Genomic DNA, 18,437 nt, shown 5'->3' with positions numbered 1-18,437 from the left:
AAATGTTTTTTTTTTGTCAGGGTTTTTTTTTTTTTTTTTTTTTTTTTTTTGGTGCTCACAATTTTTGCACATCAGCTTTTTTCCCTCATATTTTTACTGCATGTGTTTTTGGTTCAGATCCCATATCTCTCTGTGGTGTCCTCTTCTTGCTTTTGTTGTTCACATTTTGTGAATCCATGTTAGACTTATTCTTCTATATGCTCATGAAAAACAAGCCATACTGAAATTCTGAGGCTATAACTGCAGTACCTGTGAATAGCCTGCTTGAGTTGCCATACTGTGCAGACTTGAATATATGCATCACTGGTTTCCACTCCTTACCCAGCCTGGCACCACCAGTAGTTGGAGGGCATCTCCCTAGCACTGCTGTAAATGAGGCCAAAATATCAGAGTCTGTCTCTTACCAGTTTTCAGAACCATAGCCCTATAATATGACTTGATATGTGCCCACATGTCGCCACTCCTATGTTAGGCCTCATTTACATATCCACTTTTTAGGGCAGGGTTTGTTCAGTGTTTGTAAGCAAAAATATGGAGTGGAACCCACGATAAAAAAAATCCTATACATAAAAAAAATGGACCTGTTCTGTTTTTGGAGCCACTCCTCTTTTTTTTTTTTTTTTTTTTTAATTTAAACACTGATGAATTACTGACCAAAAAACTGTGAATGAGACCCTATATATTTGCTTTTCAATTCTGTTGATGATCTTTGTCCAACATGGTGTAGAAGATATAAGTTTTTGTGGGAGTGCACATCTTAAGTGAGTACCTTTTTTATATAATATAGTTATTCATTTATATAGCGCTGTTGATTCCACAGCGCTTTACATACATTGGCAACACTGTCCCCATTGGGGCTCACAATCTAGGTTCCCTAGGAGTGTGTTTTTGCAGTGTGGGAGGAAACCGGAGTACCCGGAGGATACCCACGCAAACACAGGGAGAACATACAAACTCCTTGCAGATGGTGTCCTTGGTGGGATTTGAATTCAGGACCCCAGCGCTGCAAGACTGCAGTGCTAACCATTGAGCCACCGTGCCGCCCATAGCATAGATCATGTTATTTCTCGCTTAGTACGGCGTCTGACACTATTTTTCCAGTGCCCATTAATCACTGGTGGAAGTCTTTTTAAATATACCCAAAGGTCCCGTAAACAAGTTTGTGACCTTGAGTCACCCCTCCGCTCCCTAATAGCCGGCCTTTATGTGCATTTGACCGGCTTCATGAAATGCATTTCTTTGGAAAATGTTTCTAGAATGTAATCCTCCACTTGACTACATAAATATTTCCCTTTCATGACATTCTCCGCATTGTATATTCCAAGGAGCAACCAGATAAACAAGCAGCTTCACATTGATACGTAATTACTTCTCCGCTCCCTTCAGCCAGACAAAGCTTTTACTTCTGTCTCTTCAAACAAAACCAACACTTTCATATATTTCTGGCAAAATCCGCATTAAGTTATTAAAGAGAAGATGTGCTGGTTTACAGTGCACAAGTCAATACCTTTTTATGTCGTCTTACATTGGCAGCCACATCAATGAAGATAAAAGGAAAACTGAAGGGCAGCGGCAAATTTTTGATGTGGTCTATGAAGTGGATGGGTGTCCTGTAAGTATTCAATCATCTCATGTCTGTAGATAAATTGCAGTTGGTGCCGATCCTTTAGAGAAACACTTAGTTATTACCATTACGTCAATGTGATGGTGCCATGTAAGGCACTATTGGTTTTTGTGTGTACCATGTACTCTTCCCAAATGATTGATACTATGTCAACTGCTATACTTTTTTGTAGGCAAATCTGTTATCTTCCCATAGGATGCTAGTACAGAGAGTGGAAACCATAGCTCTCGGGGAAGATCTCTGTGACAGAGGAGAACAAGTCACACTCTTTCTCTTTAATGATTGCCTGGAGGTAAGTCCATATTGATGTTATCCACATATTTTGCCCAAAGGCAATTAGAGGTACCATAACTAAAGATCAATAAAATATAACTTTTATTTTACAAATTAAATGACAATCCTTAAAATGATAGGATGTAATAGTATCAATCCCTCATGTAGTACAGGTTATCAGCTGGCCACGGACCAACTGATCATTATATTCTCATATATTCCATATAATGTCACTATAGCCTAAGTCCCTGATGAAGCCAACCATGGCGAAACAGGTTAACAGCTGGGAATTTTAATTAGCAGGTATATGGATAGGAAGTGACCTTTTATATGAGAATGTCAGTTGGTCCGTGGCCAGCTGATTCCCTGTACTACATGAGGGATTGATACTATTACATCCTATCCCCTTCTGTCATTTTAATGATTATCATTTAACCCCTTCAGCCCCCAGCCTGTTTTCACCTTAAAGACCCGGCCATTTTTTGCAATTTTGACCAGTGCCACTTTGACAGGTTATAACTCTGGAACACTTCAACGGATCCTGGCGATTCTGAGATTGTTTTTTCGTGACATATTGTACTTCATGTCAGTGGTAAATTTAGGCCGATATGTTTTGCGTTTATTTGTGAAAATTTCGGAAATTTGGCGAAAATTTTGCAATTTTCAAAATTTGAAATTTTATGCCCATAAATCTGAGATATGTCACACAAAAAAGTTACTAAATAACATTTCCCACATGTCTACTTTACACCAGCGCAATTTTTGAAAAAAAAAAAAAATTCCGTTAGGAAGTTAGAAGGGTTCAAAGTTCATCACCAATTTCTCATTTTTCCAACAAAATTTACAAAAAAAAATTTTAGGTACCACATCATTTGGAGTGATTTGAGAAACCCAGGCGACAGAAAATACCCAAAAGTGACCCAATTCTAAAATCTGCACCCCTCACTCTGCTCAAAACCACATCCAAGAAGTTTATTAACCCTTTAGGAGCTTCACAGCAACCAAAGCAATGTAGACGAAAAAATGAAAATTTTACTTTTTTAACACAAAAATGTTACTTTAGCCATAAAAATTAGTATTTTCACAAGGGTATCAGGAAAAATGCATCATAAAATGTATCGTGCATTTTCTCCTGAGTACGCAGATACCCCATATGTGGTGGTAATCAAATGTTTGGGCACACAGCAGGACTCGGAAGGCAAGGATCGCCATTTGAATTTTTGAGTGCAAAATTAGCTGCACTCATTAGCGGACACCATGTCGGGTTTGAAGACTCCCTGAGGTGCCTAAACAATGGAGCTCCCCCACAAATGACCCCATTTTGGAAACTAGACCCCTCAAATATTTTTTCTAAATGTTTGATGTGCACTTTGAACCCCTGGGGGCTTCACAGAAGTTTATAACGTTGAGCCGTGAAAAGAAAAAAAATTTTTTTTACCACAAAGCTGTTGCTTCAAACAGGTAGCTTTTTTTTCCACAAGGGTATCAGGAAAAAATGCACCATAAAATGTATTGTGCAATTTCTCCTGAGTACGACGATACCTCATATGTGGTGGAAATCAATTGTTTGGGCGTACGGCGGGGCTCAGAAGAGAAGGAGCGCCATTTCATAGTAAAATTGATTGGAATTATTAGCAGACGCCATGTTTCATTTGGAGACCCCCTGAGGTGCCTAAACAATGGAGCTCCCCCACATGTGATCCCATTTTGGAAACTAGACCCCCCCCCCCCCCATACAAAAAAATTAGTTTGGCGAAATAAAAAATACAGACCTCAGTAGAAAAAAAAAAAAAAAAATGAGCGCCTGCCAAGACCAGTGCCAAACGTGAGAGCAATGCACGAGTCTCGCATCGCATCATCCACTGCAGTCTGGAAGCGAGCAACTGCGCTGGATAATGCGATGCGAGAGGGCGGGGCGGCAGATGAGAAACGGCGCAGCGGATGGAAGATGGGAAAGGGCGCAGCGGGTGGAGAAGCGGCAGAGGATGGGAAAGGGCGCAGCGGATGGATGATGGGAAATGGCGCAGCGGATGGATGGGAAATGGCGCAGCGGATGGAGGAGCGGCAGAGGATGGGGGGAGGGGAGGTGAGATGGGGATACCTACCTTACAGGATGGATCTAGGCAGCAGGATCACAGCAGACAGAAGAGGCAGCAGATGAAGGAGGCAACAGATCGAGGAGGGTGAGAGGGGGCAGTAGATGGAAAATGGGAGAGAGCAGGCAGCAGATCGGGGAGGGCGGCAGAGTCTGATGGGAGAGAGAGATGGCACATGGAGGAGGGGGGGCCCCGGGGGGAGGGTGGCTTGCAGCACATGTAGGGGGAGGGTGGCTGGCTTGCAGCACATGTGGGGGGAGGGTGGCTGGCTTGCAGCACATGTGGGGGGAGGGTGGCTTGCAGCACATGTGCTGCAAGCCAGCCACCCTCCCCCCACATGTGCTGCAAGCCAGCCACCCTCCCCCCACATGTGCTGCAAGCCAGCCACCCTCCCCCCACATGTGCTGCAAGCCACCCTCCCCCCACGTGGGGGGAGGGTGGCTTGCAGCACATGGAGGGATAGGAGGTGTGGCGATGGAGAAGGGGCAGCCGATGAAGGAGGCGGCGGCGGCCGCCGATCGGGAACAGTGGTGGCCGATTCGGGGGCAGCAGCAGCTGAAAAAGGTGGGTGCGGCGGGGACAGTGGCGAGCATGGCGGCAGGGACAGCGGTGGATCGGGAGCGGGGACAGCGGTGGAGCGGGAGCAGCGGCGGGGCGATCGGAGACAGCGGCGGGGACAGCGGTGGAGCGGGAGCATGGCGGGGCGATCGGAGACAGCGGCGGGGACAGCGGTGGAGCGGGAGCATGGCGCCGGGGCGATCGGAGACAGCGGCGGGGACAGCGGTGGAGCGGGAGCATGGCGGGGCGATCGGAGACAGCGGCGGGGACAGCGGTGGAGCGGGAGCATGGCGCCGGGGCGATCGGAGACAGCGGCGGGGACAGCGGTGGAGCGGGAGCATGGCACCGGGGCGATCGGAGACAGCGGCGGGGACAGCGGTGGAGCGGGAGCATGGCGGGGCGATCGGAGACAGCGGCGGGGACAGCAGTGGAGCGGGAGCATGGCGCCGGGGCGATCGGAGACAGCGGCGGGGACAGCGGTGGAGCGGGAGCATGGCGCCGGGGCGATCGGAGACAGAGGCGGGGACAGCGGTGCATCGGTAGCAGCGGCGGGGACAGCGGTGGAGCGGGAGCATGGCGGGGCGATCGGGGACAGCGGTGGAGCGGGAGCATGGCGCCAGGGCGATCGGAGACAGAGGCGGGGACAGCTGTGCACCGGGAGCAGCGGCGGGGACAGCTGTGCATCGGGAGCATGGCGGCGGGGACAGCGGTGGAGCGGGAGCATGGCGCCGGGGACAGCGGTGGATCAGGAGCGTGGCGCCGGGGACAGCGGTGGATCGGGAGCAGCGGCGGGGCGATCGGGGACAGGGGCGGGCGGGCGGCGGGGACAGCAACTTACCGCTCTCCTCGGCTTCCAGGGACGGTCACAGGCCGCAGATTCACATTGATTGGAGAGAGCGGTCACAAGACAAGCACACATTCCGACACTACAGCCCTCATCATCCCTGCACACATCCCGACATTAGGGCCTACATCATCACCGCACAGATCCCGACATTACCTCCTACATCACCGCACACATCCCGACATTACCACCTACATCACCGCACACATCCCGACATTACCGCCTAAATCATCACCGCACGCATCCTGACATCACCGCACACATTCCGACACTACAGCCCTCATGCCCGCACACATTCCGACACTACAGCCCTCATCATCCCCGCACACATTCCGACACTACAGCCCTCATCATCCCCGCACACATCCCGACACTGCCGCCCATATCTTCACCGCACACACCCCGACACTACAGCCCTCCTCTTCACCGCGCACACTGCCGCACCCATCATCACCGCACACACACATCGGCATTACCTCAGTGACGTCCCCGCTGACAGCGACATCAGTTGCTGCGTGGAGCTCACAGGAGCGGCTGTGTTCTACTGCCGCTCCTGTCAGCTTCATGTAGCAGAGCTGGATGCGTCGCGGGACCTCTGGATTACGCCAGACCTGGAGGGGTATGTGGGGATTTTAATAAAGTGGTGAAAGAGGGTGGGTTTTTTGTCTTTAATTCCAAATAAAGGATTTTTTGGGGGGGGGTGTTTATTTACTTTCGCTTACAGGTTAATCATGGAATGTGTCTCTTAGACGCCTGCCATGATTAACCTAGGACTTAGTGGCAGTTATGGGCTTCTGCCATTAACTCCTTAGTACCTCGATTGCCACTGCACCAGGGCAATTCGGGATGAGCCGGGTTGAGTCCCGGGACTGTGGAATCTAAAGGATGCGGCAATTCCGGGCGGCTGCTGGATGATATTGGTAGTCTGGGGGGCTCCCCATAACGTGGGGCTCCCCATCCTGAGAATACCAGCCGTGTGGCTTTACCCTGGCTGGTGTCAAAATTGGGGGGGGGGGGGGGGACCGCACGTCACGTCTTTTTTTTCTTTTTTTTTTTTTTTTTTAATTTTTTTTTTTTATTTTACTGCATGATAGACCCGCCCACCTGCGGGCTGTGATTGGTTGCAGTGAGACAGCTGTCACTCAGCGTGGGGGCGTGTCTGACTGCAACTAATCATAGGCGCCGGTGGGCGGGGAAAGCAGGGAATACCAGATTGAATAATGAGCTGCCTGCATTTTCAAAAGAGGAAAAGCCACCGGAGCTTTGTGACAGCCGTGCAGCGCCGCATCGGTGAGGGGGAGAGACTGACCGGACAGAGAGAGACAGAGCGACCATCTGACAGAGAAAAAGACCGACAGAAGGAGATTCATCGACATCCACAGACAGAGATTGACCGACACAGAGAGACTGAAAAGACCTGCCCTTTGCTTGTCAAAAAAGCATGCGGAACGTAACAAAAATGCAGTCCAAGTGCATTTTGGTTGTGTTCTGACCCACATGATTGATTTCAATGAGTGGGGAATGCAGCTGCAACGCACAAAAGAAGTGACATGCTGCTTTTTTTTCCCTGCAGCATTTTTGGGCATCCAAAACGCTGCGTTTACAAACGCAGCGTGTGCATTGATTTTTCGGCTTTCTCATAGACTTTGCTGGGGAAGCTGAACGCATGCAATTTGGCACTGAAAACGCTGCAGTTCGAAAAGCAGCATTTCCCGGAAAAAAACGCAACGTGCGCACATAGCCTTAAGGGTTTTGCAAGCAAAGTCTATAACATTTTAGATGTTATGTGGCCAGTGCATGAAGATTTGTTTATTCACCATCGAGTATTCGTTATTTCTTCGGCGCTCCATTGGGAGACCCAGACGATTGGGGTGTATAGTACTGCCTCCGGAGGCCACACACAAAGCATTACACTAAAAAGTGTAAGGCCCCTCCCCTTCTGGCTATACACCCCCAGTGGGATCACTGGCTCACCAGTTTTCTGCTTTGTGCGAAGGAGGTCAGACATCCACGCATAGCTCCACTGTTTAGTCAGCAGCAGCTGCTGACTATGTCGGATGGAAGAAAAGAGGGCCCATACTAGGGCCCCCAGCATGCTCCCTTCTCACCCCACTTTATGTCGGCGGTGTTTGTTAAGGTTGAGGTACCCATTGTGGGTACGGAGGCTGGAGCCCACATGCTGTTTTCCTTCCCCATCCCCCTGAGGGGCTCTGAGGAAGTGGGATCTTACCGGCCCCCAAGCCCTGAGGCCGGGCTCCATCCACAGACCCATGGAACCTGCTGGATACGGAGCTGGGTACCGTTCAGGGACAAGGCCCTGCGACATTCAGGTACTCTGTGTCCCAAACAGGCCGCGCACATTCCAGACTTGCTGGGTGTGCTAGTGCGCCGGGGACAGTAGCGCTGCGCGCTGGGGTTACAGTCACTACAGTTTTTCTGAGTGACTTTATGTGTTGGGGACTGCCGCGCCGGCCGCCCCTGGAGCGGCGGCGCGGCTGCGACTTGTAGTGCGCCGGGGACTTAGCGCCGACCGTGCTTTTACGACGGCGTCGCTTATAAATTTAGTCCCCGGCTTCTGCGGCCTAGCTCCGCTTCGTTCCCGCCCCCACCCTGTCAATCAGGGCAAGGGAGAGACGCTGTACGATTAATCAGCGCCGAGGGCTGGAGTCTTATTTACATGCTCCAGCCCTCTCACTGAGCACAGTGGGACGCAGGTTTCCCGCTCTTTGTCTGCACACGCCCAGGGCCCGCCCCTCTCCATAGGACGCCGGCAGCCATTCCTACATGCAGTCTGGCTGGAGAACGGACACAGGCTCTGGGAGACCCAGACAAGGGATTTCTGGCGACCACACACCCGCGTTAAGCGGGCGGTAAGCAGCACTTTAGTGCTGGCCCCACTAGTGCCACAGTGTTATTTTGGTGTACCTTTTTTTCTCTATACCATATATATATGTATATATATATTGCACTGTAAGGTCGCTTCTTGGCTGTATACCCTATCTTGCTCTGAGGAGACGACAACATGTCATCCGCAAAACGCAAGGGTGCCAAGACACAGGCTGTAAGCGCTGCTTGTGCCGCTTGTGGGGCTGATCTACCGGCAGGTTACAATGACCCCCATTGTGTGCAATGTTCGGTCCCTGTGCCACTTCGTCAGCCGGAGTCTATGGTGGTAGTGGCCCAGGCAGAGTCGCCGGTGAACCCTGTCCCGGTGACGGGGACAGAGTTTGCAGTTTTTGCTGACAAGATGTCTGTTACTATGACAAAGATCCTAGAGACCTTGCAGGCCAGGCCAGTTACTCAGACCATGGACACTGCTGCGGCAACGTTCCCCGGTCCCCCTCAGTTGGAGTTAATCCATGCTTCAGGGGGGTCCCAGGCATCTCAGCCTGACGGCTCTGATTCAGATGACAGTCCCAGGCAGCCTAAGCGTGCTCGCTGGGAGAGACCCTCCACGTCATCACGCGGATCAGGGTCTCAGCGAGAAGAGTCTCTACATGATGAGACAGAGGAGGGTGATCAGGAGTCTAATCCTGAAACCGCTCTCAATCTGGATACTCCTGATGGTGACGCCATGGTAAATGACCTTATAGCGGCCATCAATAGTCTATTGGAAATTTCTCCCCCTGCCCCTTCTGCAGAGGAGGCAGCTGCACAGCAGGAGAAGTTCCATTTCAGGTATCCCAAGCGTAAACTGAGTACTTTTCTGGACCACGCTGACTTCAGAGAATCAGTCCAGAAACACCATGCTTACCCAGACAAGCGTTTCTCCAAACGTCTTAAGGATACACGTTATCCCTTTCCCCCTGACGTGGTCAAACGCTGGACCCAGTGTCCAAAGGTGGACCCCCCAATCTCCAGGCTTGCGGCTAGATCCATAGTTGCAGTGGAGGATGGGGCTTCACTCAAAGATGCCAATGACAGACAGATGGACCTTTGGTTAAAGTCTGTCTATGAAGCTATCGGCGCGTCGTTTGCTCCAGCATTCGCGGCCGTGTGGGCACTCCAAGCTATTTCAGCTGGTCTGGCACAGGTGGACTCTATCATACGTCCAGCAGTGCCGCGAGTGGCGTCCCTAACCTCGCAAATGTCTGCGTTTGCGACTTACGCTATCAACGCTGTCCTGGACTCTACAAGCCGTACCTCAATGGCGTCTGCCAACTCTGTGGTTTTGCGCAAAGCCTTGTGGTTAAAGGAATGGAAAGCGGATTCTGCTTCCAAAAAATGTTTAACCAGCTTGCCACTATCTGTAGATAGACTGTTTAGTGAACAATTGGCTGAAATCATTAAACAATCCAAGGGTAAAGACTCCTCCTTACCCCAGCCCAGATCAAGCGAACCTCAACAGAGGAAGTGGCAGTCGAGGTTTCGGTCCTTTCGAGGCTCCGGCAAGACCCAATTCTCCTCGTCCAAAGGGACTCAGAAGGAGCAAAGGAGCTCAGATTCCTGGCGGGCTCACTCACGCCCCAAGAAAGCAACCGGAACCGCTTCCAAGGCGGCTGCCTCATGACTTTCGGCCTCATCCCTCCGCATCCTCGGTCGGTGGCAGGCTCTCCCGCTTTTGCGACATTTGGCTGCCACAGGTCAAAGACCGGTGGGTAACAGACATTTTGTCTCACGGGTACAGGATAGAGTTCAGTTCTCGTCCTCCGCCTCGGTTCTTCAGAACCTCCCCACATCCCGACCGAGCAGATGCCCTTCTGCAGGCGGTGTGCTCACTAAAAGCAGAAGGAGTGGTGATCCCTGTTCCTCTGCAGGAACAAGGGCAAGGTTTTTACTCCAATCTCTTTGTGGTTCCAAAAAAGGACGGCTCGTTTCGTCCTGTTCTGGACCTAAAGCTGCTCAACAAGCATGTGAACGCCAGACGGTTCCGGATGGAATCCCTTCGCTCAGTCATTGCCTCAATGTCTCAAGGAGATTTCCTTGCATCAATAGACATCAAAGATGCTTATCTCCACGTGCCGATTGCTACAGAGCACCAACGTTTTCTACGTTTCGTGATAGGAGACGACCATCTCCAGTTCGTAGCTCTGCCATTTGGTCTGGCGACAGCCCCACGGGTTTTCACCAAGGTCATGGCGGCAGTGGTAGCAGTCTTGCATTCTCAGGGACATTCGGTGATCCCTTACTTAGACGATCTACTTGTCAAAGCACCCTCTCAAGAGGCATGCCAACACAGCCTGAATGTTGCGCTGGAGACTCTCCAGACTTTCGGGTGGATCATCAACTTTTCAAAGTCAAACCTGGCACCGACTCAATCACTAATGTATCTTGGCATGGAGTTTCATACTCTCTCAGCGATAGTGAAGCTTCCGCTGGACAAGCAGCGGTCACTACAGACAGGGGTGCAGTCTCTCCTTCACGGTCAGTCGCACCCCTTAAGGCGCCTCATGCACTTCCTAGGGAAGATGGTGGCAGCAATGGAGGCAGTCCCCGTTCGCGCAGTTTCATCTGCGCCCACTTCAATGGGACATTCTCCGCCAATGGGACGGGAAGACAACTTCCCTAGACAGGAAAGTCTCCCTTTCTCAGACGGCCAAGGACTCTCTGCAATGGTGGCTTCTTCCCACCTCATTATCACAGGGAAGATCATTCCTGCCCCCATCCTGGGCAGTGGTCACGACAGACGCGAGTCTGTCAGGGTGGGGAGCAGTTTTTCTCCACCACAGGGCTCAAGGGACGTGGACTCAGCAGGAGTCCACCCTTCAGATCAATGTTCTGGAAATCAGGGCAGTGTATCTTGCCCTATTAGCCTTCCAGCAGTGGCTGGAAGGAAAGCAGATCCGAATTCAGTCGGACAACTCCACAGCGGTGGCATACATCAACCACCAAGGGAGGGACACGCAGTCGGCAAGCCTTCCAGGAAGTCAGGCGGATTCTGATGTGGGTGGAGGAAAAAGCATCCACCATATCAGCAGTTCACATCCCGGGCGTAGAAAACTGGGAAGCAGACTTCCTCAGTCGCCAGGGCATGGACGCAGGGGAATGGTCCCTTCACCCGGACGTGTTTCAGGAAATCTGCCGCCGCTGGGGGGTGCCGGACGTCGACCTAATGGCGTCTCGGCACAACAACAAGGTTCCGACCTTCATAGCGCGGTCTCGCGATCAAAGAGCTCTGGCGGCAGACGCCTTAGTGCAAGATTGGTCGCAGTTCCGGCTCCCTTATGTGTTTCCACCTCTGGCACTCTTGCCCAGAGTGTTACGCAAGATCAGATCCGATTGCGGCCGCGTCATTCTCGTCGCCCCAGACTGGCCGAGGAGGTCGTGGTACCCGGATCTGTGGCATCTCACGGTCGGCCAACCGTGGGCACTACCAGACCGTCCAGACTTGCTGTCCCAAGGGCCGTTTTTCCATCGGAATTCTGCGGCCCTGAACCTGACTGTGTGGCCATTGAGTCTTGGATCCTAGCGTCTTCAGGATTACCCCAAGGGGTCGTGGCCACCATGAGACAGGCTAGGAAGTCCACTTCTGCTAAGATCTACCACAGAACGTGGAAGATTTTCTTATCCTGGTGCTCTGCACAAGGAGTATCCCCCTGGCCATTCGCGTTACCTGTCGTTCTTTCCTTCCTGCAATCTGGGTTGGAAAAGGGCTTGTCGCTAGGCTCCCTTAAAGGGCAAGTCTCGGCACTATCCGTGTTTTTTCAGAAGCGTATAGCACGACTTTCTCAGGTGCGCACGTTCCTGCAGGGGGTTTGTCATATCGTACCTCCGTACAGGCGGCCGTTAGATCCGTGGGATCTAAACAAGGTCCTTGTTGCTCTCCAGAAGCCGCCCTTCGAGCCTCTGAGGGATGTGTCACTTTCTCGACTCTCACAGAAAGTGGCCTTTCTGGTAGCGGTCACGTCTCTTCGGAGAGTGTCTGAACTAGCAGCGCTGTCTTCCAAAGCTCCTTTCCTGGTGTTCCACCAGGACAAGGTAGTGCTGCGCCCCATTCAGGAGTTTCTCCCTAAGGTGGTATCCTCTTTTCATCTTAATCAGGATATCTCCTTGCCTTCCTTTTATCCGCATGCAGTGCATCGGTATGAAAAGGATTTACATTTGTTGGATCTGGTGAGAGCACTCAGAATCTACATTTCCCGCACGGCGCCCCTGCGCCGCTCGGATGCACTCTTTGTCCTTGTCGCTGGTAAGCGCAAAGGGTCGCAGGCTTCCAAAGCCACCCTGGCTCGATGGATCAAAGAACCAATTCTTGAAGCCTACCGTTCTGCTGGGCTTCCGGTTCCATCAGGGCTGAAGGCCCATTCTACCAGAGCCGTGGGTGCGTCCTGGGCATTACGACACCAGGCTACGGCTCAACAGGTGTGCCAGGCAGCTACCTGGTCGAGTCTGCACACTTTCACCAAACATTATCAGGTGCATACCTATGCTTCGGCGGACGCCAGCCTAGGTAGAAGAGTCCTGCAGGCGGCAGTTGCCTCCCCGTAGGGGAGGGCTGTCTTTGCAGCTCTAACATGAGGTATTTCTTTACCCACCCAGGGACAGCTTTTGGACGTCCCAATCGTCTGGGTCTCCCAATGGAGCGCCGAAGAAGAAGGGAATTTTTGTTACTTACCGTAAATTCCTTTTCTTCTAGCTCCTATTGGGAGACCCAGCACTCGCCCTGTTGTCCTTCGGGATTTTTGGTTGTTTTTCGGGTCCACATGTTGTTCATGTTGAATGGTTTTCAGTTCTCCGATGTTACTTCGGAGTGAATTTGTTTAAACCAGTTATTGGCTTTCCTCCTTCTTGCTTTTGCACTAAAACTGGTGAGCCAGTGATCCCACTGGGGGTGTATAGCCAGAAGGGGAGGGGCCTTACACTTTTTAGTGTAATGCTTTGTGTGTGGCCTCCGGAGGCAGTACTATACACCCCAATCGTCTGGGTCTCCCAATAGGAGCTAGAAGAAAAGGAATTTACGGTAAGTAACAAAATTCCCTTCTTTTAGACACTGTTTATTAAAAAAAAACATATAAGAGATTTCCTGAAACTGATACTACAAATCCTGGGCATAGTGTAGTAATATCGCTGATTTGGATCTTTTATTATCTCTAGGTCATGTGAAACTTGCTGTCCTGGCTATATAGTATAGCTAGATGACTATATAATGGGATAACTAATCAGAATTTGGTTGTAATTTCTTTTAAAACCATTTTTGCCATTGTTCAATGAGCTTTTGTTTAACATCTTGACCACCTGGCAATTGTCAGTTTTTTCACTTTCTTTTTTTCTACCCCCTTATTTCTAAGTACCATAACTTTTTTTTTTTTTTTTGCATTTTTCCATCCACATAGCGGCTTGTTTTTTTTTTTTTTTGCAGGACGAGCTGTACTTTTAAATGAGGTACCGTATTTTTCGGACTATAAGACGCACCGGACTATAAGACGCACCCTGGTTTTAGAGGAGGAAAATGGGAAAATAAAACTTTAAGCAAAAAATGTGGTCATGACACACTGTTATGGGGCGAGGATCTGCTGCTGACACTGTTATGGGGGTAATGTCCCCAAATTCTCTACTAAGGTACCCCATCCTGGTAATGATCCTCCTGCCTTGTATATGATCCTGCTATAAACCCCCATCCATCCTGTTCACATACCCCCCCATCCAGCCTGTTCACATACCCCCCCCCCCATCCAGCCTGTTCACATACCCCCCCCCATCCAGCCTGTTCACATACCCCCCCCCCCATCCAGCCTGTTCACATACCCCCCCCATCCAACCTGTTCACATACCCCCCCCCATCCAGCCTGTTCACATACCCCCCCCCCCATCCAGCCTGTTCACATAACCCCCCCCATCCAGCCTGTTCACATAACCCCCCCCCCATCCAGCCTGTTCACATAACCCCCCCCCATCCAGCCTGTTCACATACCCCCCCCCCATCCAGCCTGTTCACATACCCCCCCCCCCATCCAGCCTGTTCACATACCCCCCCCCCCCATCCAGCCTGTTCACATGCCCCCCCCCCCCCCCATCCAGCCTGTTCACATACCCCCCCCCCCCCCCCATCCAGCCTGTTCACATACTCCCATCCTGCTATATGCCCCCATCGTGCTCATATACCATCCTGGTATATGGCCTGTATCCTATAGCACAGAGAAAAAAATAAACGTTTATACTCACCTTTTCCTCACTCCCTGCAGCACCGATCACATCTTCCTCTCTGGCACGCTGATCTGTGTGTGGGGCGCCGTTCCCCTGCTGCATCGCGATGTCTTCCTGTCTGTGCCGATCAGCTGACCGGCTCAGCACAGATCAGCTGACCGGCTCAGCACAGATCAGCTGACCGGCTCAGCACAGATCAGCTGACCGGCTCAGCACAGATCAGCTGACCGGCTCAGCACAGATCAGCTGACCGGCTCAGCACAGATCAGCTGACCGGCTCAGCACAGATCAGCTGACCGGCTCAGCACAGATCAGCTGACCGGCTCAGCACAGATCAGCTGACCGGCTCAGCACAGATCAGCTGACCGGCTCAGACAGGAAGACATCGCGTGCAGCAGGGGGGCGGCTCCACACACGGGACGGGTGAGTGTACTGATTCACTGCACCCCGCGCTGGTAATGACGCGCGGGGAGCAGTGAATACAGCCGCACATGATCACTCCAGGCTGTAATTGCCAGGGGTGATCATGCGGCCGGCTCTTTGCTATGCGCGCGTCCCCGCTCGTCATCCCGCCCACCTGTCAGTGCCGGCTTCAGCGCTGAGAGATGGGCGGGAGGATGGGCGTGCATATGTAATGAGCGGGCCCACGTGGTCACGGCAGGCGCTGCTGCAGCCTGCTCGTGCCCCCGATGACCCGCAGCACCCTCATTCCCAGCCGCAGCCCTATAGTCAGACCATAAGACGCACCCCCAATTTTCCCCCAACATTTGGGGGAAAAAAAGTGCGTCTTATGGTCCGAAAAATACGGTAATTGTATCATGTGGTGCAGGAATAAAATTCAAGTGCTTTAAAATTGCAAAGAAATTAAAAACAATTCCACTTTTTTTTTTTTTTTTTTTTTTTTTTTTTTTTTTATATAATTTTCTTTCCTAATCATGTTTACTATATCGTAAAACTGACCTGGTAATGGTTTTCCAGGCAGTACGAGTACATGCAGTCATGTGAAAAAGTTTGGGCACCCCTATTGTTAACCTTTTTTTCTTTATAACAGTTTGGGTTTTTGCAGCAGCTATTTTAGTTTCATATATCTAATAACTGATTGACTGAGTAATATTTCTGGATTGAAATGAGGTTTATTGTACTAACAGAAAATGTGCAATCCGCATTTAAACACAATTTGACCGGTGCAAAAGTATGGGCACCTCAACGTAAAAGTGACATTAATATTTTGTAGATCCTCCTTTTGCAAAAATAACAGCCTCTAGTCGCTTGCTTTAGCTTTTAATGAGTTCCTGTATCCTGGATGAAGGTAGTTTTGACCATTCCTGTTTACAAAACAATTCCAGGTCAGTTAAGTTTGATGGTCGCCGAGCATGGGCAGCATGCTTCAAATAATCCTACAGATTTTCAATGATATTCAGGTCTGGGGATCATTGTCTTGCTGAAATATCCATCCCCTGCGTAACTTCAACTTCGTCACTGATTCTTGCACATTGTAAAGAATCTGCTGATACTGAGTTAAATCCATGCGACCCTCAACTTTAACAAGATTCCCGGTGCCGGCATTGGCCACACAGCCCCAAAGCATGATGGAACCTCCACCAAATTTTACTGTGGGTAGCAAGTGCTTTTCTTGGAATGCCGTGTGTTTTTTGCCTCCATAACGCCTTTTTGTATGACCAAACAACTCAATCTTTGTTTCATCAGTCCACAGGACCTTCTTCCAAAATGTAACTGGCTTGTCCAAATGTGCTTTGCATACCTCAGGCGACTCTGTTTGTGGCGTGCTTGCAGAAACTGCTTCTTTCGCATCACTCTCCCATACAGCTTCTCCTTGTGCAACGTGCGCTGTATTGTTGACCGATGCACATTGACACCATCTGCAGCAAGATGATGCTGCAGGTCTTTGGAGGTGGTCTGTGGATTGTCCTTGACTGTTCTCACCATTCTTCTTCTCTGCCTTTCTGATATTTTTCTTGGCCTGCCACTACTGCGCTTAACAAGAACTGTACCTGTGTTCTTCCATTTCCTTACTATGTTCCTCACAGTGGAAACTGACAGTTTAAATCTCGGAGACAACTTTTTGAATCCTTCCCCTGAACAACGATGTTGAATAATCTTTGTTTTCAGATCATTTGAGAGTTGTTTTGAGGAGCCCATGATGCCACTCTTCATAGGAGATTCAAATAGGAGAACAATTTGCAAGTGGCCATCTTAAATACCTTTTTCTCATGATTGGATACACCTGCCTATGAAGTTCAAAGCTCAATGAGGTTACAAAACCAATTTAGTGCTTTAGTAAGTCAGTAAAAAGTAGTTAGGATTGTTCAAATCAAGAAATTGATAAAGGTGCCCATACTTTTGCACCGGTCAAATTTTGTTTAAATGCGGATTGCACATTTTCTGCTAGTACAATAAACCTCATTTCAATCCAGAAATTTCTCAGTCCATCAGTTATTAGATATATGAAACTAAAATAGCTATTGCAAAAACCCAATTTGTTATAAAGAAAAAAGGTTAACATTAATAGGAGTGCCAAAACTTTTTCATATGACTGTAGATACCAAACATCTATAGTGGGTTTTTTTTCACTTTAGTGTTAAATTTTTTTTTTTAAACTAGTAAGAAAAACATAATTTACCTTTGTCGCCATTTTCGAAGACTGACGGTTTCATTTTTCGGGATCTGGGGCTAAGCGGCTTATTTTCTGTGCTCTGAGCTGACTATTATTGATACCGTTTTGGGGTAGATATGATTTGATTCTTTTTTTTTTTATTGCAAATTTGCGGTGGACAAAAAAAGTAGTTCTGGCTTTTGCAATTTCTTCTTTCATTATGTCGTTTACTTATTGGATTGATTTATTTGAGAGATCGGACTTTTACAAACGCCGCGATACATCATGTGTTCGTTTTATTTTTAATGGGGAGAAAAAGGTTTGTTTTTTTTTATTTAAAAAACTGTTTTTTTTCCCTCACCTTTTTAACTGTATTAGCTCCCTTAGGGGAGCTGAAGCTGCAATTGTCCTATTGCTTGTGCTATACAGAGCAGTCCATAATGTGCTCCCTGCCGGTGTGTTACATTTCACTGTCAGTTGTGTTCTGTCAATTTACCCCATGTTCATTGAAAACAAATTTGTGTTTTCAGATTGCAAGAAAGCGGCATAAAGTTATTGGAACTTTTAAGAGCCCTCATGGTCACACAAGGCCCCCTGCCTCTCTTAAGCATATTAGTCTGATGCCTTTGTCTCAGATAAAGAAGGTTCTTGATATCCGGGAAACTGAAGGTTTGTGATATTTTGATGTCAAATTTCTAAAATTGTATGCCGTATCGTAAACCATTACATGCACTTCTTGAAATACAGTAGGGTGGCTATTGGTTACAATACTAGGTTTGATATGCTACTGTAACTACGAATGATTAACTTGTTTTTGTTTTACTGTATGCATGTTTGTGTATATAGATAGAGGTAGGTATGTGTGTGTGTGTGTGTGTGTGTGTATATATATATATATCTCATTAATCCAGTTCCTCTCCAAATCAAAGGTCATCTACTCTTGCAGTGGCTTCATGTAGAAAATATGTATGAAGCTTTATGACTCAATGTACTTGATGAAGTAGTAGATTTAGGTTTTATAAGATTTTGCATTTTTGTTTATGAAAATATTTGAAATTTGATACATTTTCAAAAATTTGCAAATTTTTCAACTTGGCAACTTTATGCCCTTTAAAAGTCATATTAATAACATTTTCCATGTCTACTGTCGCCAAGACTTTTCAAACATTTTTTTATTTTAGGAAGTTAAAGTGGTTAGGTTTTTTAGTAACTTTTCATTATTCCAATAAAACTTAAAATCATATTTAATTAGTTATTTTTATTTTTATTTAGTTTTAAGGACCAATTCACTTTTGAAGGGACTTGAAGGCTATGTGCCCACGGGAGCTCGCACCTAAAATTTTG

At 48.9% G+C, this 18,437-nt stretch overlaps 1 protein-coding gene across 2 annotated transcripts in view; it reads left to right on the top strand.

Annotated features, from left to right (window-relative positions):
- ECT2 (epithelial cell transforming 2) overlaps window positions 1-18,437 on the top strand; it is a 303,927-nt gene that overhangs the window by 187,009 nt on the left and 98,481 nt on the right. For both annotated transcript variants that reach the window (XM_075338550.1, XM_075338549.1), the window contains 3 exons: window positions 1,534-1,612; window positions 1,797-1,916; window positions 17,624-17,762. In XM_075338550.1, coding sequence (XP_075194665.1) covers window positions 1,534-1,612; window positions 1,797-1,916; window positions 17,624-17,762 — 338 coding nt within the window. The remainder of the gene's footprint in view (window positions 1-1,533; window positions 1,613-1,796; window positions 1,917-17,623; window positions 17,763-18,437) is intronic.

The sequence above is a fragment of the Anomaloglossus baeobatrachus genome, chromosome 3, assembly GCF_048569485.1.
Source record: "Anomaloglossus baeobatrachus isolate aAnoBae1 chromosome 3, aAnoBae1.hap1, whole genome shotgun sequence".
Classification (NCBI taxonomy): domain Eukaryota; kingdom Metazoa; phylum Chordata; class Amphibia; order Anura; family Aromobatidae; genus Anomaloglossus; species Anomaloglossus baeobatrachus.
The sequence above is the reverse complement of the archived record's forward strand: the minus strand, read 5'-3'. Positions and strand labels throughout refer to the sequence as shown.